Genomic DNA, 25,397 nt, shown 5'->3' with positions numbered 1-25,397 from the left:
AAACGGCCTGTTTTTGTTGCTGTACCTTTAAGGCTGATATAAAAGTACATGTAAATGACCTCTGTTCTGATTGGCTGCCCTGTAATGTGTGGAATGGGATTTAGTGTGTCCACTTTTACAGCTTCCTTTCCTCTCAAGTAAACCTGCAGACGCACCTCCAGAGCTCTGAAGTGATCAAACCCATTCAGTGGTGCTGAGGTCTGGACTCTGGGGTGGTCAGTCCATCGTCCAGCTTCTTTGTTTGATGCGTCCGTCTCCTTTTCTCAGTGAGGTTCTTCTTGATCCGCTACACGTCCTTTCAGACCCACAGCGCTGAGTGGTCTTCTCACAGTGGAAGGATGGACAGAAACACCTGTGGATGTTTTCAGATCTGAAGCAGCTTGATGTTCTCCTCTCTCTCAGAGATCAAAGCTTTAAGAGCTGTTTATCTGATGGGGGCAGGGTTGGTGTCGACCAGGTCTTCCAGGTGGTTGTTAGGAGGCCCATTTTTGAACTCCAGTTTTGGGAACTCCTGGTTTCGTTTATTTTTCATTTTTATTTAGTGCAGCTTTGTGTGCTGATGTCAGAATTTGAGCCTTGGATTGAGCCCAGAATTGAGTTCCTAATGCTTAGTACCATCAACTGCTTTGAAATGCTACTGACGGCCAAATTACCAGGGTTTGGCCTTGAGGCTCTCAGGCATACTGTGCATGCTGACTGGGTGAGTTTTAGGCTTTATAATTAGCTTTTTATTTATATTTTTAACTGAATATTTGTTCAGTTTCATAAAAAAAATGTATTTCAGTGCAAAAACGTGATTTTTCACCTTTTATATGGTAACGAATCCAGTTGTGTGCAAGGTGTCGGCCCGATCCGGGATCCAGTACAGTCTTATATGGGGATTAGCTGTGATTACCTTGTGCCGCGGTGCGTCCAAGGTCCAGTGTGTGCATGTGGAGTTTGCTACCGCGTGACAGTGGTCATCAGTGGATTACAGTGTTTAGCCTAATGCTAGGGAAGCGTCTCGGAGAGCTTGTTAGGACAGAGTGAAAACTGTTGTGCAAGATTTCACACAGATCACACTAGGAGGTGGTGGTGAGGAGGGAGGAGAGACTGGTTACGCTGGTAGAAGTGAAGGTTCTATGCAGGCACATTTTTCAGTCATCAAGCTACGAACAGTGTAAATGTTCCCTCAAAGGTTCTACAGTGGTTCTAAGGTCTGATTGTGGAGCTTAAATCAGTTCCTCCAGGTGAAAAGTTGGTATTTGTTCCTTTTCATAACCGAATGTTTTAAAACAGAGCAGTAGAGTAAAAGCCTGGAGGCGAGGCGGGGCGGGGTGTGTGGAGTCAGTCCAGCTTAGAACAGATCATTTCAGTGGATTATGGTTCAGTTATGTTCCCTGACTAAAGGCACTGAGATGAACCCTTGAGGGAACCACCCCAGTGACCGTTTCAGACCTCAGTGCTCATGAGGGTCATTTCAGGACGGCAGGTCGTTCACATCCGTCACAGATTTGTTAGGATTTTCCCTACAAACTTCACGAACATCTCAGGTGCACAGGTCAGAATCCACCCACCAGAACCGAGTTTTCCTCGAAGGAGCGATGCCGCGGACTCGCTTTGCTTCGTATTCGCGCCTCGCCGACGTTTTCCTGCGTGCCTCTGACGTCATTTGTCGACAAATAAAACCATTGGTGTGTTTTGACTGGACGCACAAATGGATAAGACCGTTTTCATATGGCGAGGGGTTCAATCTTCAAGTGAATTGAGTTCTGTGAACACACGGTGGCCCCCCCTCATCGGGAAAGGGATTTTTTCGTGCTGCTGTCCCGACATTGCGGTTTACTTGCCCTGAGCATTCGGGTGATCGTTATTATTGAACCCTGACAGCCTGTACTCTAAGCTGCTGGACCTACTTTTTTTGGCGGAAGAAGTCGGCAGCATTAAAACTCTGCTTTACTTTTTTCTTTACTTTGCCAAACAGCTACAGCAAATAGAACGCTTGACTCCTGATGTTGATCTTGACCTCTTTTTCAGTATCAGCCTATGCGGGTAAGAAGGCCTGTGCTGAATCATGTGCTTATATCATTCCCTCAGTATCGTCAGTCTCAGAGCACAAAGTCAAGGCTTGTTAGCGATCTGTGTAAACTTTCTTAAGGGCATGTTTGACCTATGAGCATTACTTTACATCTAGATCTCATATTAAAGACCCATTAGTCATACAGAGCAAGCCTGGAGGAAATTAGCTGCACACGCCTGCCTGTTCCAGGTGAGGCCGTGATCTGACTGGCTGTTTAGTGGGGAATTACATCGATCAGGTATAACGTGATGACCACCTCCTTGTTTCTGCGCTCATTGTCCATCTTATCAGCTCCACTTACTGTATAGCTGCACTCTGTAGTTCTACAGTTACAGACTGTAGTCCATCTGTTTCTCTGATACTCTGTTACCCTGTTCTTCAGTGGTCAGGACCCCCATGGATCCACTCAGACCAGCACAACACACACTAACACACCACCACCGCGTCAGTGTTACTGAAGTGCTGAGAATGACCCACCTGCTCTGTGAGGGTCCATGGGGGTCCTGACCCCTGAAGAACAGGGTAACAGAGTATCAGAGAAACAGATGGACTACAGTCTGTAACTGTAGAACTACAGAGTGGACCTATACGGTCAGTGGAGCTGATAAGATGGACAGCGAGCGTAGAAACAAGGTCATGATGTTATGCCTGACCGGTGTAAGTAAGTGGTCTGTAAAAAGTGGCTCTGTATCTGTTCCCCTCACCGTGCAGAGCAGTGACTTATCTGTGTTGACTATCTCTCACGCTGTTGTTTATTTGTTTACCTCCAGCCCCACGGGGAAGAAGTTCAGAAGCAAACCCCAGCTGTCCCGTTACCTCGGCAACACGGTCGACCTAGCATGCTTCGACTTCCGCACGGGAAAGATGATGCCCAGCAAAGTGCAAAAAAACAAACAGAGGCTTCGCAGCGAGAACCTCAGCCTGTCCAAGGTACCAAAAGACACCTAGAACTCTAAGGAACAACAACTGTGCATGAGTCAAGTTCAGTAATAGCAGAATGGATGGAAAGTTCTTGTAAGCCAGATGAAGACGGGTGATGATCTTGGAGCCTTCTGAGGCCTCCAGCCTTGTTCATGTTAATACGGATACGTTTCAGAACTCCGTTTGCTTTTCCATCCACACTGAATCAGCGTCTTTTTGAAGGCCAGATACGTTTGAAATTGAGACTCATAATCCAGTATTGAAACGTTTTTGATTCTGTTGTTTTCAGTCGGAAAACAAGAAATAGCTCAATTTTACAGTTTCACAGACTAATCATAACATCACGTAACACGCAAACAGCAACTGAGCAAGGGGGTTGATTTGACTGATTTCAGTTTAATGAAAATAGACGCACCTGTGGTCACAGGAGCTCAGAAACCAGGCGGTCGCGGTCGAGAAATGGTGAGGACCGGAGGGTCGGGCATGAGCGTTGAGGTGGTTGGTGTAGTGTAGTGGGTAACACCTCTGCCTTCTGCGCTGTAGACCGGGGTTCAATCACCCTACACTACACCAATAAGAGTCCTTGGGCAAGACTCCCAACACCGCCTTGGCCTGCCTGTGTAAAGCGATCACATTGTAAGTCGCTCTGGATAAGAGCGTCAGCCAAATGCCGTAAATGTAAATGTAGATGTAAATGTAATGGTCAGTCTAGGTCTGGCGTTATGGAAGGCTAGATATCGTTTTATATGTGTTTGTTGACTTTTTTCTATTAGCATAAAAACTGCACTGACATGCAACACGACTCCCGCCGCGTGCGCTGGTCCTGCGATCACGTTAGTTCATAGTGTTCTTATCGTCATGTGGCGGCGGCCCTGCCTCCGGTTTTTGGGGGGGAAGGAGCTTTAGAGGTGCGTTAGAGCTGCGTCAGGGGTCACTGTTCAGTTTTGCTTCTCAGCGTTTTTTAATATTCAACATTTTTCAGGGCTGATAACCTTGGGTGCTGAATGATTTTCGGGGGGTGGGGGGGCTTCAGCACCCCCTGGGTTTGTTTAGTTAGTCGGGTTAAGTGTCTACCATGAAGCGCGGGGGGGCGGAGGTGACCTTCATTGTTTGAGCCTCTTCCGCAGGTGTCAGTAAAGAGCACCTCTCTAGCAGAATGACCGTCCCTCCTGAGTCTCCTTCACCAAGAGGCTAAAGTACTGGTCATTACAACTGAAAGACAGAATGTAATCTAGTGTCCATCTGCCTGTGTGAAGCGCACGTACCCGTTCGTGAGCTTGAGCGAATCAGCAGCTGATCTAGGTTGCGCAAAGCCCCCGTCAAATGGTGGGAGTTCAGTTTCTTCTCTATATCATTTCTTTCTCATGTAGTTTGTGCTGGTCAAATATACGCTTCAAAAAAGTGATACATCCTGTCAAAACACCAGAACCACAGGCCTGATTTCTGCGCCTCCACACCTCCGCGCTGCAGGTTTAATTTAAAATGGGTTCATTAGAATACGACCCTTTATTTCTTCGCTGTTTGCTTGATATTTGATTTTATTTTAAAATTTGGTTTTAAAAACCAGATGAGCAGAAGGTGCATGGACCGTTATGGGTCTGTTTATCTTGTGGTCATTCGATTTTCATTCCAAATTCAGTGTTGAAAAAGGGGAAAACGCGGGAAAAGCGCTTTAGGTTCTGTGGAAAGGTTTAGGTTTGTGTTTGTTTACAAACTAATCGTGAAATAAAAAAAAAAAAAAAGCACAGGAAGATTAAAGGGTTGTATTTTATTTATCCAGATATCCACGTTTAAAGTTTTCCATGGCTTAGAACTGGAAGTTAACGGGTCGAGGGCACCTGCGGTCACAGAAACTCAGAAATCAGACGGAAATGATTGATCATGAATGTTGACGAGGGTCCCGGTCCTGGCATTTCGGGAGACTGTGACAGTTTATAGGTGATCGTATATCTGATGTAGCTGTTCTATCAGCAGAGTTTTGCTCGTTACCGTACCAGTAGTGCGTTTTTACTGCCGCATTGCTGTTGTGATATGACTTGCTGTGTGTTAACAATGCAGTGTTGAATAATGTGGAATAATTAAAGACCGATCTGCATCAATTTGATTAAAGTAACTTAACTGTGATGGGTCTGGATGCTCCTAGTAAGCCAGGAAAAGGCTGTGATTGGTTAGAAGGCTCAGGTGTCAGTATCACTAGGTGTCACAGTATCAATTGGATCCAATTTGATATTCAAATTTGTAATGTAATATTTAAATGATAACCACGCCCATTGAGTCGGGTGCGGTCATAGACAGTAAGTGTGTTTACATGCACCGTATTATCTGATAACAGCAGATTTTTTCAGTAATCAGATCAACGCGTTTAGATATACTGGCGTAATCAGATGATGGGGAAACTCCAGGTCTACTTGAGTCAGGCAGTAATCAGATTTCTGCTTTACATCCAACCAATAAACTCACAAACGTAATGTAAAACTCAAACTTCATGCCGGCAGCTGTTTTTAAAATATTGCCCCACTTTACCTGAAAATATGAACAGACGTCATCTAGAAGATGAAGAATATTTAAATCCTTCATTTCGTTAATCATGTATTCCTTTTCAGCATCGCTCCAGATGTTTTGCTGCGTCTCTCAGCAACGCTGATTGTTTATTTCCGGTGCCGCCGTCTGTTTTTGCTCATGCGCAAGCTGGGAAATCCGAAAGAAATCAGAGTAAGAGTTCGCAGCACGGAGAAATCTGATTACTGAGCTGAAATCCAGCCTCTTTATCAGATTCCCTAGACACTGATCTAGGAAATCAGAGTGTGCTGTTTGCATGACCATTTGAATAATCAGATAACTGCAGAAATCTGATTATGATCAGATCATCGAGTCCATGCAAACACACTCAGTGGCACCGCTCGTCGTCTTACTATTGGTGTTCCATTACAAAGCGAGGCCTAGACCACGAATGGTGGCTGGCATAGCAAATTTACAGTCGGTCCAAGTCTTTAAGATAAACACAAAAAAAGCTAAGCTTCTGTTTTCTCCTCTGATGTTACCAGACCTGTGCTTCTTTCTTTAGGCTGGACAGACACACTCTGACCCCAATGTAATACGCAGGCTCTGCACTGCCCTCGGGCGAGGTGGCAAGTTCAGAAATATCAAGCGTCAAAAATTCGAATCTACCCTTCAATTCTTCGACATTGACGACTATTTCAATATTTAGAGGTTCTGAACAATCCCTAGACCAGAGGTCACTGATAGGCGGACCCACGGTCTGAGTCCGGACCCGGACGCTGTCCTATGCCGACCTGGACCTGTAACCGATAAACTATGGAGAATTATTTAATTTCGACAGGGTGGTCCTGTTTTAATCGTTGTAACATTACGGTAGCTTTAGCGGCCGGAGACTCACAGACCAATCGCATGGGTTGTAAATATCACGCCTGACGCTACTCAGCCAATCAGATCTGTGTATCACGATCTCCGAGACCGAGACTCGAGTCAGTGATTCACACACAGGGGAGGGACGAGGAGAGAAACAGCAGTCAGAGAAGAAAGTGAGTCAGAGGGAAGTTATTCCACATGTCGTGCTCTAACGAGAGAAAACTGACAGTAAATGTTGCTGAAATCTGACTGAACTGGACTTTATTTGATCTGATATTCAGTTTGACTGTATAAGATGTTGATATTCCTACTCGGCTACTTCAGTAAACAGTATAAGGCACTGAGTCATGATGCAAGTTAGACATTGTAATGTTCTGGACCTTCGCTTGAGGAAATGATCTCTCACTGGACTCTAACCGAAGTTCTAGATAATATCATGATGATAATGATTAGCAGATGACCACCTGCAGTAGAAGTATCTGTGCTGCTGCCTGGCTCAGTTAACGTCAGGAGTTCGCTGTCACAATGTTACGAACAAACACCGGGGACTTTTACAGTAACTGTGCATGCGTACGCTGTGTGCGTGCTTGTTTACATGTTATAGTCCGCCCTAATCGTCGTGTCACCCTGACCGAGCAGATAACAGGAGAGCTCTCCTGGTCCATGCTGGACCAGGCACATAGACAGATAGAGAAACAAAATTCTGGAAAATGGCATGTTTCCAGAAACCTGGACAACTGCCCCTACACAGCGTTGCCCCATTCGCAGTGAAATGAGTGAAAATAAGTCTCTGTTCCTGTGAGTTTCCTGTTCGCTGCTGTAGAGATTGTGTAACACTTTTTAGTAATGTGGCTTCCCAGTAAGTCTGCGGTCAGTAGTTGGTGGGAAGCTGCGCCGTTGTTCTGCAGAAGGCCTTTGGACATTCCAGCTGGACACGAGGCCTGTGTGTGTGCGCGCATGTGTGCTTTGTTAACCCCCTTTTACCCAGTCCTGGTGGTGGTGGTGTGTTAGTGTGTGTCGTGCTGGAACGAGCGGATCAGACACAGCAGTTCTGCTGGAGTTTTTAAACACTGTGTCCACTCACTGTCCACTTTATTAGACACTCCTACCTGGTCAGTCCACCTTGTAGGTGTAAAGTCAGAGACGACAGCTCATCTGCTGCTGCACAGTTTGTGTTGGTCGTCCTCTAGTCCTTCATCAGTGGTCACAGGACGCTGTTGGCTGGATGTTTTTGGTTGGTGGACTGTTCTCGGTCCAGCAGTGACACTGAGGTGTTTAAAAACTCCAGCAGCACTGCTGTGTCTGATCCACTCAGACCAGCGCAACACACACTAACACACCACCACCACCACCTCAGTGTTACTGCAGTGCTGAGAATGATTCACCACCCAAACAGTACCTGCTCTGTGGGGGTCCTGACCACTGAAGAACGGGGTAAATGGGGGCTAACAAAGAAACAGATGGACTACAGTCTGTATTCACTCGCCCATCCAAATCATTGAATTAATGCTTAATTCCAGTCACTTCCATGGCCACAGGTGTATAAAGCCGAGCCCCTAGGCCTGCAGACTGCTTCTACAGACATTAGTGAAAGAATGGGTCGCTCTCAGGAGCTCAGTGAATTCCAGCGTGGTACTGTGATCGGACGCCACCTGTGCAGCAAGTCCAGTCGTGAAATTTCCTCACTACTAAATATTCCACAGTCCACTGTCAGTGGGATTATAACAAAGTGGAAACGATTGGGAACGACAGCAGCTCAGCCACGAAGTGGTCGGCCACGTAAAATGACAAGAGCGGTCAGCGGATGCTGAGGGGCATAGTGGGCAGAGGTCACCAACTTTCTGCAGAGTCAATCACTACAGACCTCCAAACTTCATGTGGCCTTCAGATCAGCTCAAGAACAGCGTAGAGAGCTTCATGGAATGGGTTTCCATGGCCGAGCAGCTGCATCCAAGCCTTACATCACTTTGTGTTTGGCGGTTGCCAGGAGAGCGGTGCTTGTCTGACTGCATTGTGCCAAGTGTAGTTTGGTGGAGTCCTGACCTCAACCCCATAGAACACCTTTAGGATGAATTAGAGCGGAGACTGTGAGCCAGGCCTTCTCGTCCAGCATCAGTGTCTGACCTCACAAATGCGCTTCTGGAAGAACGGTCAAAAATTCCCATAAACACACTCCTAAACCCTGTGGAAAGCCTTCCCAGAAGAGCCAAAGCTGTTATAGCTGCAAAGGGTGGGCCGACACCATATTAAACCCTATGGATTAAGAATGGGACGTCACTCAAGTTCATATGCGTGTGAAGCCAGGCGACCGAGTACTTTTGGCAGTATAGTGTAGTAAGTGGAGCTGACAAGATGGACAACGAGGAGGTGGTCATAATGTTATGTCTGATTGGTGTGTGTGAGTATATATGAATGGACCAAAATTACTTGGACAAAAATTCTGGTTCCATTGACTCACATTAAAAGCAGAGAATGTTTCCTTCTCCTGTAAAGAGATTTTGGAGATACGATTCCATCAGTGACAAAAAAAAGAAACGCATGTCCATTTTGACACTTTTTATGTATTGCTTATATATACACACACACACACACACACACACACATATATATGTCCTATAATATAATATAATAATATTTCGGGCCGATACACATGACCCCACGTCCTGACATTGTATGAAAACCTATCTGTGTGTGTGCTTGTCTTACAGTGTCATACAGAGCTGAGTTGCACTGAGATTGTATCTTAAGAATGTGTAACATTACACGTGACCACACCTCTTCAGGCTCAATCGCTCACTGACACACACACACACACACACACACACTCACACACACACACACACTCACACACTCTCAGACACGTGCGTTGCTCCTCTTTAAAGGGAGCTCTTGGGCTATATTAAGAGTGATAAGCAAAATTGTAATTCAGCACCAATCACTGCTCACCTGCCATCAATAACAGCACTAATGCAGCTCAGTTTCACTTAGAAATGAGTTTATCAGTCTGATAATGTATCACATTTGGAGTGATATAAAAATAACCAGGCCTGTACAGATGAGTGCGCTCGGCAGCGCCTCTGGGACTGTGCAGGACGTTTCCTTCCGAGCGAGCCTCTGAAACTTTAATAACTGTCTTCTCCACACTCGTCTCAGTCAGAGGAGTGGCCGCTTTTCTCAGGCAGAGTCGGCTTTGCTGGCTTTAGTAGATAAGCACTTTGCTTGTTTCGCTGTTGAAACGGCTGGCGAGGAGGCGAATGAATCACAGTCTGACTTTTAATGGAAGTCTAGTCCATCCACAGCCTCCTGAAAGCGACGTCACCAGGCCGGACTCTGGACTGGACGTTCTGAATCTTTTCCCTGGAACTGGTTACGTGACCGGCGCACCTAAAATAGCTGTGAAATAAATAAGCGCCGTCTCGAGAGGCGTCCAAAACAACGGCACATTTTTATCCCCTCATTTCTGCCCTCGTGCACCCCCGTCTAGAATTAGTCTGGGGTGTAGGCTGTACTAGGGATGTAGTGATGTCCAGGTTTCGTATAGGTATACAGTGTGAAATCCTCACATACCTCTGCAGTTTGTAGTTGATTTTTGGATGTAATCATCATTTAAACTCAGTTACACCAGTCAGGAATGACACTATGACCACCCCCTTGTTTCTGCGCTCATTGACCGTTTTATCAGCAAAACTTACTGTATAGCTGGACTTTGTAGTTCTACAGTTACAGACTGTAGTCCATCTGTTTCTCTGATACTCTGTTACCCTGTTCTTCAGTGGTCAGGACCCCCATGGACCCTCACAGAGCAGGTACTATTTGGGTGAGTGGGTCATTCTCAGCACTGCAGGAACACTGACGTGGTGGTGGTGTGTTAGTGTGTGTTGCACTGGACTGAGTGGATCAGACTCAGCAGTGTTTAAACACCTCAGTGTCACTGCTGGACTGAGAATAGTCCACCAACCAAAAATATCCAGCCAACAGCGTCCTGTGACCACTGATGAAGGACTAGAGGATGACCAACACAAACCGTGCAGCAGCAGATGAGCTGTCGTCTCTGACTTTACATCTACAAGGTGGACCGACAAGGTAGGCGTGTCTAATAGAGTGGACAGTGAGTGGACACAGTGTTTAAAAACTCCAGCAGCACTGCTGAGTCTGATCCGCTCGTACCAGCACAACACACACTAACACGCCACCACCACGTCAGTGTTACTGCAGTGCTGAGAATGACCCACCACCCGCATAGCACTTGCTCTGTGAGGGTCCATGATGTTTACAGCTCAGCCCTATCAGCTCTGTAATGATATGAAATTAAGCTCGAGCATTATTAGCTTGGGTGAATGAATGAGCGCCTGCCCTGCAGACGTTTGCACCAAGATAGTAAAGTGATGGTAACCTGAGCAAAGCTGATGTGATCTCAGAGCTGTGGGTATGTTTACATTCTTGTGGTTATGCTGAGCCATGCTCGAGCATTCAGCCGTGGACGCTGTGCGTCAGTCACTGCTGGGCTCCGTGTCTGTTACACGCAGCAGTACAGCAGTATCGTAACTTATTCCTAATATCTAACATGGCATTATTTAGGTCTTGCAGTTTTGGTACCCAATTGCAAAGAAGTTGAGATAGTATCCTCTTCTTCTTTCGGCTGCTCCCTTTAGGGGTCGCCACAGCGGATCATCTGCCTCCATCTTGCCCTATCCACTGCCTCCTCTACTTTCACACCAACCATCTCCATGTCCACCTTCACTACATCCATAAACCTTCTCTGAGGTCTACCTCTTCTCCTTCTACCCGGCAGCTCCATCTCCATCATTCTTTGCCCAATATATCCACTATTCCTCCTCAACACATGTCCAAACCATCTCAACCTGGCCTCTCTGGCCTTATCTCCAAACTGCTCCACCTTCACTGTCCCTCTGATCTGCTCATTTCTAATCTTGTCAACGAAAATCTCAGCATCTTCATCTCCGCCACCTCCAGCTCAGCCTCCTGTCTTTTAGACAGTTGAGATAGTATGTGAAGTGCAAATAAAAACAGAGAGCAGTGATTAGTAAATTCTGTTTGTATGTGTATGTGTGTGTATATATATATATATATATATATATATATACTTCTTATTGACATATTTTCCTGTTTATAACGTTATGCTGACCGACTGTAGTTTCTCTGAATGTGCCTTATCTTTGTGACGTTTAAAGTATGACCTACCTTCACTCCTCAAGGCTCACTTTCTCTTTCTGTTTTGTTTTGATAAGAGACCTGTAGTTGATAGTGATCACAGAGCACAGATCAGTATAGACAGGTCTTAGAAATCCTTCACGTGTTATCAGTGTTGGGGCTGTTCCTCAAAACGTAGTCCATTAAAAAAATATCTAGTTTGTTCTCCAGCTCTAATGAATTGCTTCATTTCTTGCTTCCCAGAACAAGTAAAATCTCATTACTCTACTTTATTCCCCTCTAAAACCCATGGAAGTCTGCGAGGACTCTGGAGTCTTTTCTGTACCGCATTCAAAAAGGCCTGGTTCTGCCTGTCACGGGGTACTTTTGGCTTTGAGACACCTAGAAACTAGTGAGTAGAAACAGCTCAGAAACCAGCTTCCTCGACATTAGTAAGCAAAGTGTGAAGCCCACAGAGCTGTTTGTGGATAAAATTAGAGGTAAACCTGTTTAGGTGAGGCGGGCACTCTGGTTCCTCATCCATTTACTGCTCACAAGGGCTGGTTTTGATATCCCACATGAGCAGTCAAGCCCATAACAACTGTAAAATGTAGAAGTGTTTTCGGTGTTTGTGGCCACAATCACCCAGAAGGGCTGTGCAAGCTTGTAGTCGTAAGTCCTCGCTTTCACCTGCTGAGTGGAGACCCTAAAAGACTGGTTTTAATAAATAAAGTACGGCTGGTATCACAAATGCTATAATATGCAAACAGCAATTCTAACCAGTAACCAGCTGTGAGCATCCTGGCCAATCACAACCCCAGATGAGTTTCTGTGGCATTTTGGTTGAACCAAAGTATTTATGTATACCAACAAAAATAAATGATTTGGTCAAAAATAATGCAGGCCGGTCCCGAGTAGCACAACCATCTAAGCCAGTAGTTCTAGCACTTTTTCAGTCTGAGGCAGTTTTTATTGCATTTTTCATCATGTTTTACAACAAGGATGGGAAGAGGTACGGGGGAGGGGCCGCAGGACGGTGACATACGTTTTAGGAATACTCCCAAATCAAAACAAAGACAATGTATAAACAGCTACACTAGACTAAACAACGGCACACAATTTAATTTATGGAAACTACAGTTCTTGAATAGAGTCATACAAACTCTCCCAGTTTCTTATGGTTGACCGCTTTCCTCTAGTAAGCTTTTCTGTGAGCCATTCCGTCCCAGCTGTTTTGAAAACTAGATGTCCAGAATTTCATAGCTGAAAACTGTGGGGTGATCCACAGACTGTAAAACCTGCCATCAGCATCCTTCCTGGAATCAAAGAAAACCGAAGAGCTGAGTCATTATTTAAAAGACGTAAATGTGGATGAAGAGCCATTTTGTCCTTTCAAGAAAAATCAAACCACTTTGGGAGCCACAACGTTTTATGTCCGTTTTACCCCCTTAGCTGTAAATATGTCTGTTTCTGCTGATCAACTGCTATAGGCTAAGAAAATAGAATATAAATGAAAACACAGACTTACTGTGCTCTGCTTTCAGCTGTAGCTCAGCTATAGCTGCTTTTCTCACATCTCAGGCAGGAAACCTCTGTAAAAAGTGAAACAGTTTCTTGTAAAATTTCTCTCGACGTTTGGCTTTTTACGAGGCTGAAGCCAACTTCTTGTTCGAATTTTCAAGTTCCACCTTAAACGTTGCCCGAAGCGCCAGGATGTAACCGCTGGAACGGGAAAATTTGAAGCTGGCAAACAAGAAACTGACTACATGTTCATGACTTTTCCGTGTTCGTCAGTTTCTCGTGGCAGATTAAACGTATCAGGAAACCAGCTGGAGTGACTATAAATGCCAATAAGTCCATTCGTCTCCAAATTATCGATGTTCGTCTTAAATCTCTCTCTTTGCCGTTTCGTAGCTACTAGCTGGGCGGGACTGTTGTCTGTGTTGCTATGGTGCCCAGCAGGGATAAAGGGTGAGTTAGCAGTTCTACATTAACTCCAGTGTTTAAGACCGTTTACTGTTAAACTGTGTTTACCTACAAATCTAATTCTGCTGTGGAGCCACAACAGAGCAGCGAAAGAGTTGCCGACCCCTGGTCCAGGGCCTTCCAGAGGATTACTGACCTTGAATATTCATAGTATCCTGATGACGTCACACAGTCGCTCTGCCACCTTTTTGGTAGGCGACTTTAAGTTCATTGTGCAGTTATGAAGTAATAAAGCCATAGCTGATCCCACACAGGCAGTGAAACACCTGTTTCTGCAAATCCTTCGTTTAAAACTCATTGTGAAAGCGTTTTAACCAATAAACCTTTGATTTAATTTATTTCATTTGTTGCCATAAACGGCTGCGATTCCCCGCCACGTCAATCGTTAGTTCTGCAGCATCCCAAACTGAATACTAGCACACTAAACGTCCTGTAAAAAAACAGACAAACAAAGCAGTTCGACTAGAGGAGGCGTCATTAGAGCAGTAGGTAAAATATAAGAGTGTGTGGTTTGGGATCAGCCAGTGAGGCGCGTTTAACAGTCAGCGTCAGCGATTGTTGGAGGTTTTTCCCGATTGAGGATACATTCACTGGGGTTGACTGGGTGTTTGGGTTTTCTATGCTGTTGGCTTCGTATTCGTCAACTTGTTTTTCGCAATTTGTTCTATTTATAAAGAGCCTAAATGTAACATTCGAAAAAGAAGCTGGATAAATTGCATTTATTAGTTAAGAGTTGTGGTTTTAGCGTGTGTAAAATCTCACGCCTTCGATTTTTTATGAGCTTAAGAGATGTGCCTACCGAAATGACGGCGGGGAGCTTATAACGACGAAGTAAATTGGCTCATCATCCTCATCCCTACCTGTTGTAGCACTTGGCAAAGATACCTAAGGCTGCAGCAGGTGAAAGTGGCCCAAATCTGTTGGGCCACGTCATCTTTTAAACGTGATCTGCATGCGACATCAGTCTGAACAGATCAGCTCCTAAACCGACCCACAAGCGCAGAAGAACAGGGCCTCACGCGGCTCGTCCAGAGGTCAACAATCAGGGCGTCCAGCGAACGCCTGCCGCTCCCGGAGCTTCAGCTTCATCTTCGTCGGCATCACAGAAGCGATGATGAAGTTCCAGTGGTTGACCGCTGGACTCATCACCCAGAATGTGTCAGAATTCGCTATAAAAGAATCAGGTTATTTGGCCACGGGCACTTCTTTGGTTCGTGTCCTCGGATTCTTTGAACTGTTCTCTGACGCTGCAGCCTCGGTCTCCTCCGGCCGCGTTCGGCCACTTGGTTTGAAACCTTTTGACCACGGAGCGGCTGCGACGAGCCTCTGATAGTTTTGCTGTACAGGAACATCAACCTGAATGTTTGAGCCTCAGCAGCGCGAAGTTATGACGAATGTCGAGTTGGACTGTAAAAGCCGCACGAATTCCGATCTGGCTGTTCAGACGGAGTCACGTTGCCGCAGATCGGGTACGGATCAGATTTCAGTTCCACGCATGAAAGCGTCTCAAACATTTTTGCTTAAATGTGAAACGTGAACTTTTTCACCACTGTGTGAACCAGGAGCACAGTTACAGGGTTTTCTGGGATGGCCTCTGCCTTCTCACTTACAAGCCAGGTTCCTTATTGTGCTTAGAAGGCTTATAGATGGTTGGGCCACTTGGGTGCTCCCTGTATTGTTTTGACCAAAGTAATTGTGGGATTACATGAATACTTTGAAGTATTTTGAAAGGGACTGACACAGTGGCGACTACCAGTTGGAGTAATGCTGTATTTTCGCCTTATTGGCATGAAACATTGGTGGTGTGTGACTGACAGCTGTATGTAGCCAGGTAAATGTCGCCATGGTTACAGCGCCCACTGAAAACGTGTGTTTTTTGCTATTTTTATTTAGTGTAAAGTGGAAAAAGGCAATGATTTATGTTCATCCTGTTTTATAAAAGGCACCCCTGTAGCCAAGTCCCTGCTTCATACAGCTCTGAGAAAAGCACGTCGCCTATAATGTGAACCCAGCCTCTGTTTCTCTCTCCGCAGGGCAAGCCTGACCTCAACACGGCGCTGCCCATCCGACAGACAGCGTCCATTTTCAAACAGCCCGTCACCAAAGTGGTCAACCATCCCAACAACAAAGTCAAGACAGACTTACAGAGAGCGACGGAGCAGCCTCGGCAGGTTAGTCCGTCCCATGTCGACCGGTTTAATCCGGTTCAGTGCTGTTACGTCTGTCTTAAGGCTGTAAGCTGCTCGTTAATTTAAGAAGCCCTGGAGCCTTAAAGGGGAACTGCACTGATGTTTTATAATGACTTCTTATTAGAATTAGAGTTAATCCATCCGTCCATCCATCCATCCGTCTGTCTGTCTGTCTGTCTGTCTGTCTATCTGTCTGTCTGTCTATCTTGAATCTGTCCTTCTATCTATCTATCATCCACCCATCCTTCCATCTGTCCTTCTATCTATCTATCTATCTATCTATCTATCTGTCTGTCTGTCTGTCTGTCTGTCTTTCTATCTGTCTGTCTGTCTGTCTGTCTGTCTGTCCTTCTATCTATCTATCTATCTATCTATCTATCTATCTATCTATCTATCTATCTATCTATCTATCTATCTATCTGTCTGTCTGTCTGTCTGTCTGTCTGTTAGGAAGGGTCCGTCCGATTGTCCGCCCATCTATCTATCATCCTTGCATCCTTCTATTTTGATGTGAGATGTGCCAGAATTTTCCACAGTGGTGGTGATAGGAACCAAACATCAGACGAGTTTAATGCTCCTGAAAGCTCCCTCACAGGTCATTACATAAATTGGTTATGAATACACTCCCTGATGCCTGAGACAACGTTTTATGATAAATTTGAGATGATTATTTAATGATTTATAATAATTTTGCTGATGATCCATTTACGGCAGACGGGTACATGTGGGCCATTGAATGGCAGAAAAGCCCCCAATGAGAACATATTTTTTCTAGATTTACCACAATTTTAGCATCATCAGCATCTACATGTAGGTGGTCTCTGATAACAAATAACGAAAAAAGCTGTTTGTCTTGTAGGTGTTGTGACCGCTGGTTCCTTTCACCACCGTTGTAATGAAAACCACCACCACACCACTGAAATCAGTACAGTATGATGTCTCTCCAGTGAACAGTTTCACACAAAACCACTCTGAACGACTGACTTTGTTTACTTTTTAGTGCTGAAATTAAAACAAGTTAATTGACACTTCGACACAAGCTCTGAAGAGGGTGCTGTGTCCCAGTCTGGCCACAGGGGGGCGCCAAATGCACACATTTCCACATTTGCTGAGTCCAGTGCTTGGGACACGTATGATTTAGTTAAAGAGGAAGATGAACTTTGCGAGGGTGGGTTTAAAGTGTGAGGAAACTTCCGGAAGAGTCCGTCTGTTCTTTCGTTTTAGCGTCCACTCTTTGTTATATGGTAATGGGCTGGAACATTGCCTATTACAGGGCTGGAACACTGCAGTAAACACACAAATGAAAGGCATGTCTGATTTGTACTTTGGCTCGATAAAGGGTTCTGAAACAGTTTATTCTTCAAAAAGGAGGATCCAGAGTTGCCCCGTTTTCTCTCTCTCTCTCACGCTCTCTCTTTATTATACGTGAGGACAAAAAGATGACGGTAATCACAAAGAGGGGGAGGAAAATTTATCGGAGGAACAGTTAAGCAGAGTCGCAGTGGGAGTTGAGGCGAGAGCGCGCTTTGTCTGTGCGTGTTTGAAGGGGAGGCTCCAGCAGTCATTAGCGTTTGGGAATAAGCTTGCTGCCTGACTGCTCTGGGCTCCGTGAGCAGGGCAGTAATGACCAAGCCCAGCACCCCCACCCCACCCCTTCACCCGCTCACTGCTGCACCCTATTACTACAGAGAAAACCACCACTTACTCAGGTCAGCATGTGCCACTGCTCAGGGCGGAGAGCAGCGTGAAGCTGCTATGAAGCGATTTTTTGGAACATTTCCATGTAATTCAGTAATCAGAGTGGTTGATTTGATGTTGGTGATTCACAATAGAGAAACTTACAGACTAATTTTGATTGATTAATTCATTCAGTGACCCTTATTAGTCCCACAATGGGGAAATTTCACCCCATCCGTGAAGTGAAACACCACACACACACACTAGGGGGCAGTGAGCACACTTGCCCGGAGCGGTGGGCAGCCCTATCCGGAGCAGTCGGGGGTCAGGTGCCTTGCTCAGTCATATATTGTCGACTCTGGGGATCGAACTGGTGACCTTCCGCTCACAGGGCCGGTTCCCTAACCTCCAGTGCTGGGCAGGCCCATTTGTTTACAGTGGTGCTGATGAGGACAAGGAGTCGCCATGACGACGACACAAATATAGCCATTTTATTTACTGTCCAAAGCCACCAGTGAACCTACACGTCTTCTGCGTTTTTATATGCTGGTGATGGAAAAGTGGTGGCACGGTGCTGTGAAAAAGTATTCGCCCCCCCCTCACCCGATTTCGTCTAATACTGATAATTCATAATTCGGATCGTCCAATTAATTTTAATATAGGACAAAGGGGGCACAGGTACACACAGAATGCAGCCTTTAAATAATCATTCCATTTACTGAAGGTAAAGATAGATCATCCTTGCGTGCCCCCCTAAACCCAGTAACTGGGTGTGCCACTCCTGGCAGTTACAACTGCAAGCAAACTTTTGCGATAACTTGAGACGAGTCCTTTACATCACTACAGGATTTCGAGCCTGACCTGCCCGTTCAAGGTCTTGCCGCAGCCTCTCAATGAGTGCGTTTGCAGAAAATCAGATTTTGTCTGTGGTCTGATCGACACGTTTGCATGCACTTGAGGAATCAGATAATGTGAAACTCCAGGTCCACACGAGTCAGACAGTGATCAGATTTCTGCTTTGCAACCAGCCAATAAACTCACAGAAGACGACGTGATGTAAACAGAATGTAGAACTCATTTTTTTTTTTTTAAAAAAGGCCACTTTACCTAAAATATCATCATCTAGAAGATGAAGAAAATGAAAATCCTTTATTTTAGGTTTGGTTTCAGCGCCTCTCCAAAATTGTTTCACTGCGTCTGGCGACATCCACCGTCTGTTCTCACGCACGCAGACTGAGAAATCTGAAAGAAATCAGAGTAAGAGCTCACAGCACTGAGAACTCTGACTACTGAACTAAAATCCAGCCTCTTTATTGGATTTCCTGATCAGATTTCTAGATCAGAGTACGGTGTTTACATGACCATTCGAATAATCGGATAACTACAGAAATCCGATTATGATCGGATTATTGAGTGCATGGGTACGCTCTCAATGTCAGGACTTTGATTCGGCCACTCGTGTGCGTTGGGATCGTTGTCCTGCAGCATAATCCAACCGCGCTTGAGCTTTTGGCCACAAACTGATGGGTGGACATCCTCCAGGATTTTCTGATGGAACAATAAATTCTGCTCTATATCAGGTATCACTGGTGGTCCAGGTCCTGCAGCAGCAAAGCCGCCCCAGACCATCACACTACCACCACCATGTTTTACTGTTGGTGCGATGCTCATATGGTGGTATGTGGTGTTATGGTGGCACCACCTTTGACTCCTCAATCCACAGAATATTATCTAAAAAGTCTTGGGGCTCATCTAGATGTTTTCTGGCGAATGCGAGATTTGACTTTGTTTTGTATTCTTTTTGCTCAGCGGTGGTTTGTGCCTTGCAGCTCTCGCATGGATGCCGGTTTTTCCTGGTGTCTTTCTTACTGAGGGATTGTGTACATTGACCTTAACTGAGGCAAATGAGGCCTGCAGTTCTTTAGATGTTCATCTGGGTTTTTGGGACCTCCCGGATGAGTCACTGATACACTCTTGGCGAAAGTTTGGCAGGCCGGCCAGGCCACTCTTGGGAAGGTTCACCAATCGTTCCAGGTTTTCTCAATTTTCCGGATAATGGCTCTCATTGTGGTTCGTTGGAGTCCCAGAGCCACAGCGATGGCTTTGTAACCTTTTGACACCTTCTAGCCTGGTTCCCATTGGGAGGCAGGTTGTTTTTGTGCTTCTGTTATAGAATGAGCAAAGCAAGTAGATCCTAACTATATAATGGCTACTTCTGTTTTCAGAGGCTCATTTTCCAAAAATGCGGCGAATAGATAACTTGATCATTACTTGATCTTGAGAACGAGTGAGTTTAGTGGCGTGTGAATGTGTTGCATGCAACTTTTATTGTGTTTGAATTGCTTTCTAACCATTAAGTTGCACAGAAATTACGTTGAACGCAACTAATTTCACCCAGTGATCCCAGCCCTGGACACCAAACGTCTTGGAGAATGCATTCCTTTAATAGGTTTAGTCATCTTCAGGCACCTTTACGTGGATAAAGGAGGAGAGGTGCACATATTTGAGGAGGAGTAATACTAGTGTGATGTCGAAGGTTATGGGTGGGTGTGAGGAAATGACCTGTCCAGAGCTCCACAAGCCTGTGAATAATTTGCATACTCAGGACATGTCTGGGAAAAGTGTGCTTCCTGTAGAGAGGAAGCTTTGTTTTTCCTTCCGTGAATAATAAGGAAGCCGGATTTACGTGGGAATTAAGCTGCTGTAGTGATGTCAGGATGGGAGTTCTTCCCAGATCAACTTTGCAGGAATTCCACATCTCTCCATGAAATCTCACTATATTTCAGTGTTACTGCAGTGCTGAGAATGACCAACCACCCAAACAGTACCTGCTCTGTGAGGGTCCATGGGGGTCCTGACCACTGAAGAACAGGGTAACAGAGTATCAGAGAAACAGATGGACTACAGTCTGTAACTGTAGAACTACAGAGTGCAGCTATACAGTCAGTGGATCTGATAAAGTGGACAGTGAGCGTAGAAACGAGGAGGCGGTCAGAATGTTAGGCCTGACCGGTGATTTCTTGTTGAATTTGCTACCTCAGGACTGCAACTCGCTCTCTAATTATTCTGAAAGAAAACCATCAAACAACAAAGAACTGCTCAGACTAGAGGGGAGATCGGCACACGCTGACAACTGATGAACGTTATTGACATCGGAAGCGCAGCGTCGTGGCATCAAAGCCTGCTTTTCAAGCTGACAGATGCTTGAACCTGACATCTCTGCTCTGAGCAGCCCTGAGCCTCTTATGAGTCAACCTCCTTCAAGCCAGGGCAAACTTTTAGAGGAAAAGGGAAATTTCTTCTGTTGTCGTTGTTTTCAAGCACGCGTTTTAGACGTCAAAAAACAGGTCGACATCCGTCAGAATCAGAGTCTGGGAGTGCTGCTGCTTTCAAAGCCGACGCTGTTTGGAGTGACATTTCGCTTAACGCTGTCACTGAATGTAGCCTAGATTTTGCGCTGTTGTGTAGCAGATTGTGCTGTCGTGAGATAAAGCCTGTTTTTGTTCTCTCACTCTTCTGAAAACTACTTGCCATGTTCTAAACGAAGGTAGTCTGAAACAAGCCTTCCCTCATCGGGCCGATCTGAGGAAAAGCTCGATTGTTACAGGGTGGAAGTAGGTCGGGCTGCGGCGGCCGAAAAAGAGCACCTGTCCCCGTTAAACAAAACAATTTCCTTTTAAAGCGAGGACAGCCGAGTCTCTGTTATCAACTGCTGCTTCTTCCAATGAGCAGAGAACCGCTGTTTCTGGGTGGCTGCCATGGTCAGGAGGCGAGAGCCAAGGCAGTATAGCTGTTTTAATGTTATAGGAGGAGAAGGGCTGTTGTTTAGGCCTCTGTGGCCCAAAGGCACTGGCGCTAGTCCCCAGCACTTCATTCCCTCTTAAATACACAGCCGTTGTTGTAAAGGGCAGATTTATCCGTAAAGGCCCTGTGGCGGTCACGGAGGAGCTTTTATTTAAGTATACACTTAAATAAATCCCAGGCCTGTTTATGAGCTGTTGTTGGCTAGCCGTTTAGAGCTCCAAGCTGAAATGCCATGTTGGCTATAGCTGTAGATGGCTCCCTTGGGCTGCTGATGCCGGACTTTATTGGCTAACAGCTACGCTCCGTCATAAGCACGGCAGGAACGCCGCTCTCAGGCCGGTACGGATGAAACTGCATTTGTATGCTGCAAACCTTTGAGGTGCAGCAGGAGAATTTTTTCTTTCATTTCTAGAGCAGATAACCTTGAACACAGAGGTGGCCGATGTGACAAAAATCACGATGCCTTTTTACGATGTTGACACGCGATACGCATCTCGAAGATTCAGGCACAGAAACAGTGGAGCCCCATTTAAAAACTCTGTATAATGACATACTCAACGTTTCACACAGCGCTCTTTATCTAAATCTGATTAGACAGGACTCTTTGTCAGTGTTCTTGAAGTGCTGACCATATGATTCGCTCAGGGAAGCATTCCGTTTGGCGCGATAACAAACGTCGTTACACTAAATGATGGAATACTGTATTGATCACCGTCAGTATAATGCAGATCAGAAATGTCCACTTTTTTTTAATCTGTCCGGAGGAGTCACTGGTGTCACCGATCGTCATCGGTGTTCCCTCCAGAGACGTTTTTAACGAACAATGCATTTTACTAAATAACCGCTACAGAACATCAAACCACACGCTGTCAGTCACGGAACATCCACTAAAATATGGAATTTAGTCCGTTTGTGTTCAGTTTTTTTCAGTTACCTCAGGATAACGTCGGTCACACCAGTGACGTCAGCTGAAAGCTTCATATGAGATCATGAGCCGAATGGGAGAATCTCTGAGAGCTGAGAGACGCAGTGGACTCACCATCACGTCTTTCATTCTATATTTTGTAATATTTAGTTGGCTTTTGTTTTCTTTGTCATTTAAATCAAACAACCCCATTTCCAAAAATATTGGGATGCTGTGCAAAATGTACATAAAAACAAAATGCAATGATGTGCCAATCATGTTTTCTGAAAAATACATGCCCGTTTTTGATTTTGATGCGGGCGGCATGGTGGCGTGGTGGGTAGCACTGCTGTCTCACAGCAAGTAGGGCCTGGGTCCGATTCCCCAGCTGGGGGACCAGGGTCCTCTCTGTGTGGAGTTTGCATGTTCTCCCCGTGTCTGCGTGGGTTTCTTCCGGGTTTTCCGGTTTCCGCCCACAGTCCAAAGACATGCAGTCAGGCCAGTTGGACTGTGTGAGTCTCTCTGCTCTGCGATGAGCTTGTGGCCTGTCCAGGGTGTATCCTTCCTTGCGTGCGGTGACCACTGGGACCCAGAAGGAGAAGCGGCTTAGAAGATGTGTGTGTTTGTGTGTGTGTGAATTTGATGCCAGCAACACGTTTTTAAAAAGTTGGGGCGGGAGGAACAAAAGGTTGGTAAAGATGTGTAATGCTAAAAAAGACACCTGGTGGTTGATTGACAACAGGTCAGCAACATGAATGGGTATAAAAAGATCATCTCAGAGAGGCGGAGTCCGTCAGAAGACTCTTCTCTGGGCCTGAGCTCGTTTAAAGTAGACTGAGGTGAAGTGGAAAGGTGTCCTGTGGTCCGACGAATCATCATTTGAAATTCTTTTTGGAAATCATGGACACTGTGTCCCCCGGGCTGAAGACCACTCAGCTTGTTATCAGTGCACAGTTCAAAAGCCAGTATTCATGATGGTTTAGGGGGGCATTAGTGCAGCTGGCATTGCTGACCTGCTCATCTGTGAAGACACCATTAATGCTGAACAATATATGCAGGTCATGGCAACGTGTGCTGCCATCCAGATGACGTCTTTTTCAGGGAAGGCCTTGATTATGTCAGCAAGACTGTGTCAAACCACATTCTGCACGTATTACAGCAGCATTGCTCCATATTAAGAGTCCGGGCACTAAGCTGACCTGCCTGCGGTCTGTGCACCTGAGGCATGGCTAGCAGAGCCGGTAGAGGCTGGTTCTAGGTTGTGGGACTAGGTATTATGTAAACGAACTAATTACAAATAGAGAATAAGTTAAGTGATACTTTTTTAATCCCACAAACGGGGAAATTCCACCTCCGCATTTAACCCATCCGTGAAGTGAAACACCACGCACACACACTAGGGGGCAGCCCTATGCACGGCGCCCGGGGAGCAATTGGGGGTTAGGTGTCTTAATAACCAATCAAGTCTGGAACATCATGCCTTAATTATTGTTGTAATTAACTCTGCTTTTCCCATCTGCGCTCTCTATATACAGCTGTTCTGGGAGAAGAGGTTGAAAGGCTTGAGGTCGTCAGACGTCACAGAAGAGGTTCTCAGGACTATGGAGCTTCCTAAAGGTTTACAAAGTAAGCAGGATGCTTCTTCATTTATTCACATTTCAGTGTTAACCATTGTAGTTAGTTGTTTATTAGGTAAATGTACATTTACACTGTGACTGCTGCACTCCTACCAGCCCCACTGACGCCGCTGAGTTTCGTGCTGTGTTCGGAATATCAGTGGTTCTCTAATGGCCCCTTTCCATTGATGAATGCAAGGGGCTACAGTCTGTGATGTAGTTTAGAGGATATTTGTGTTTTCTGCTTCTTTATTGACTCTGGGGGAAAAAGATAAATGTGTCCTTGTGGCTGTTTTGACTGGAATGATGCCTTTCGTCACTTTGTTCTTTAGATTTGAGCTTTTCTGCGCCATTTGAGCGTCACAGGTGTTCTTTACGTTGTGTGACCATTTCTTGAAAAATGGACCAATAGGAATGCTCCAAAATTAGGCTGTGTTCACACAAGTTTCATCTTTTAAATGTGATGTCAGTCTGAACAGATGAGCTCCTAAACCGGCCCACATGCGCAGAAGAACGGAGCGTCGCGCGACTCGTCCAGAGGTCAACAGTCGTGACAGCTGGCAAACGTCTGTCGCTCCCAGAGCTTTGAGCTTGGTCTTCGTCAGCATCACAGCAGCGATTATAAACAGCTGGGCTCATCAGCCACAGCGTGTTATTCAGACACCACCGCTTCTTTGGTTCGTGTCCTCAGATTCTTTGAAATGTCTCGGTCTCCTCCAGCCGTGTTCGGCTGTTTCGATCGAAACCTCTTCGAACACGGAGCGGCTGCGATGAGGCTCCTCTAATTTTTTTGGTACAGGAACATCAGATCGGATTTCAGTTCCATATATGAAAGCGTCTCAAATCGGAATTCAGTGTGTTTACCTGTTCACACGGACACTTTTACCTGCTGTGTAAACAAAGCCTAACTCTCTTTACTTTGGCTGATATTGAAAGTGAAGAAGTTTCTCTCCCTCTTCTATAAACGTACCGTTTTGGAGGTGCTTGCTTATTTTTGTACATTGACGATATGAAAAAATCCCAGTGTTTACGTGCATTTATCACAGGCTTAGGGTTATTTTGTTGCTCCGTCTTTGGCGTGATTGTATACCGGGTATGGTAGTAATACATGTAATGTGTGTGTGTGTGTGTGTGGGTGACTTTGGCAGGTGTAGGTCCAGATGCGTCGGACGAAACCTTGCTGTCGGCCATAGCCAGCGCTCTGCATATGAGTTCAGGCCCAATCACGGGTCAGACGTCCACCGCCGCGGAGAAGAACCCAGCCATCTGGCTCAACACCTCCCAGCCGCTCTGCAAAGCCTTCACCGTCACTGACGACGACATCAGGTGCGTTTGAGCGAGCCAGCTGGGCTGCTAATAATAATGTGGTATATGTTGAAACAAGTTGTGCTCTGAGTGTGATTGAATGCCACTGGAAGCCAAGTCCCATTTGAAATTTCTCCAGCGATCGATTCAAACTGGTTTCCGTGCTGATTGCTGATCCACCCTATCAGCTTTGGCATTGAAATGCTGTCAGATTTGCTGCGATTCCCAATACGGTTATATCAATTTTGGAGTGGCTCAATCAAAGTTTTGCTGTTTTATTTATTCATGCACTTCATTTCCACTTTCTCTCTAGCAGTCCATTCATCTTCTGCCAGTGAGGGTCCCTTTCTCCAGATCAGTGTCACTGTTAGTGTGAGCTTATTGGATAGGAGACGACTTCATAAGGTCCGTAATGG

General features: G+C 45.6%; 1 protein-coding gene across 4 annotated transcripts in view; it reads left to right on the top strand.

Annotated features, from left to right (window-relative positions):
• mbd2 (methyl-CpG binding domain protein 2) overlaps positions 1 to 25,397 on the top strand; it is a 75,146-nt gene that overhangs the window by 28,141 nt on the left and 21,608 nt on the right. For all 4 annotated transcript variants that reach the window (XM_017716689.2, XM_017716685.2, XM_017716688.2 and 1 more), the window contains exons 2-5: positions 2,830 to 2,989; positions 15,520 to 15,657; positions 23,596 to 23,686; positions 24,825 to 25,002. In XM_017716689.2, the coding sequence (XP_017572178.1) occupies positions 2,830 to 2,989; positions 15,520 to 15,657; positions 23,596 to 23,686; positions 24,825 to 25,002 (567 nt within the window). The remainder of the gene's footprint in view (positions 1 to 2,829; positions 2,990 to 15,519; positions 15,658 to 23,595; positions 23,687 to 24,824; positions 25,003 to 25,397) is intronic.

The sequence above is a fragment of the Pygocentrus nattereri genome, chromosome 23 (genome assembly GCF_015220715.1).
Source record: "Pygocentrus nattereri isolate fPygNat1 chromosome 23, fPygNat1.pri, whole genome shotgun sequence".
In the NCBI taxonomy this organism is placed as follows: Eukaryota; Metazoa; Chordata; class Actinopteri; order Characiformes; family Serrasalmidae; genus Pygocentrus; species Pygocentrus nattereri.
Note: the sequence above shows the minus strand (reverse complement) of the source record. Positions and strands in the feature narration are given on the sequence as shown.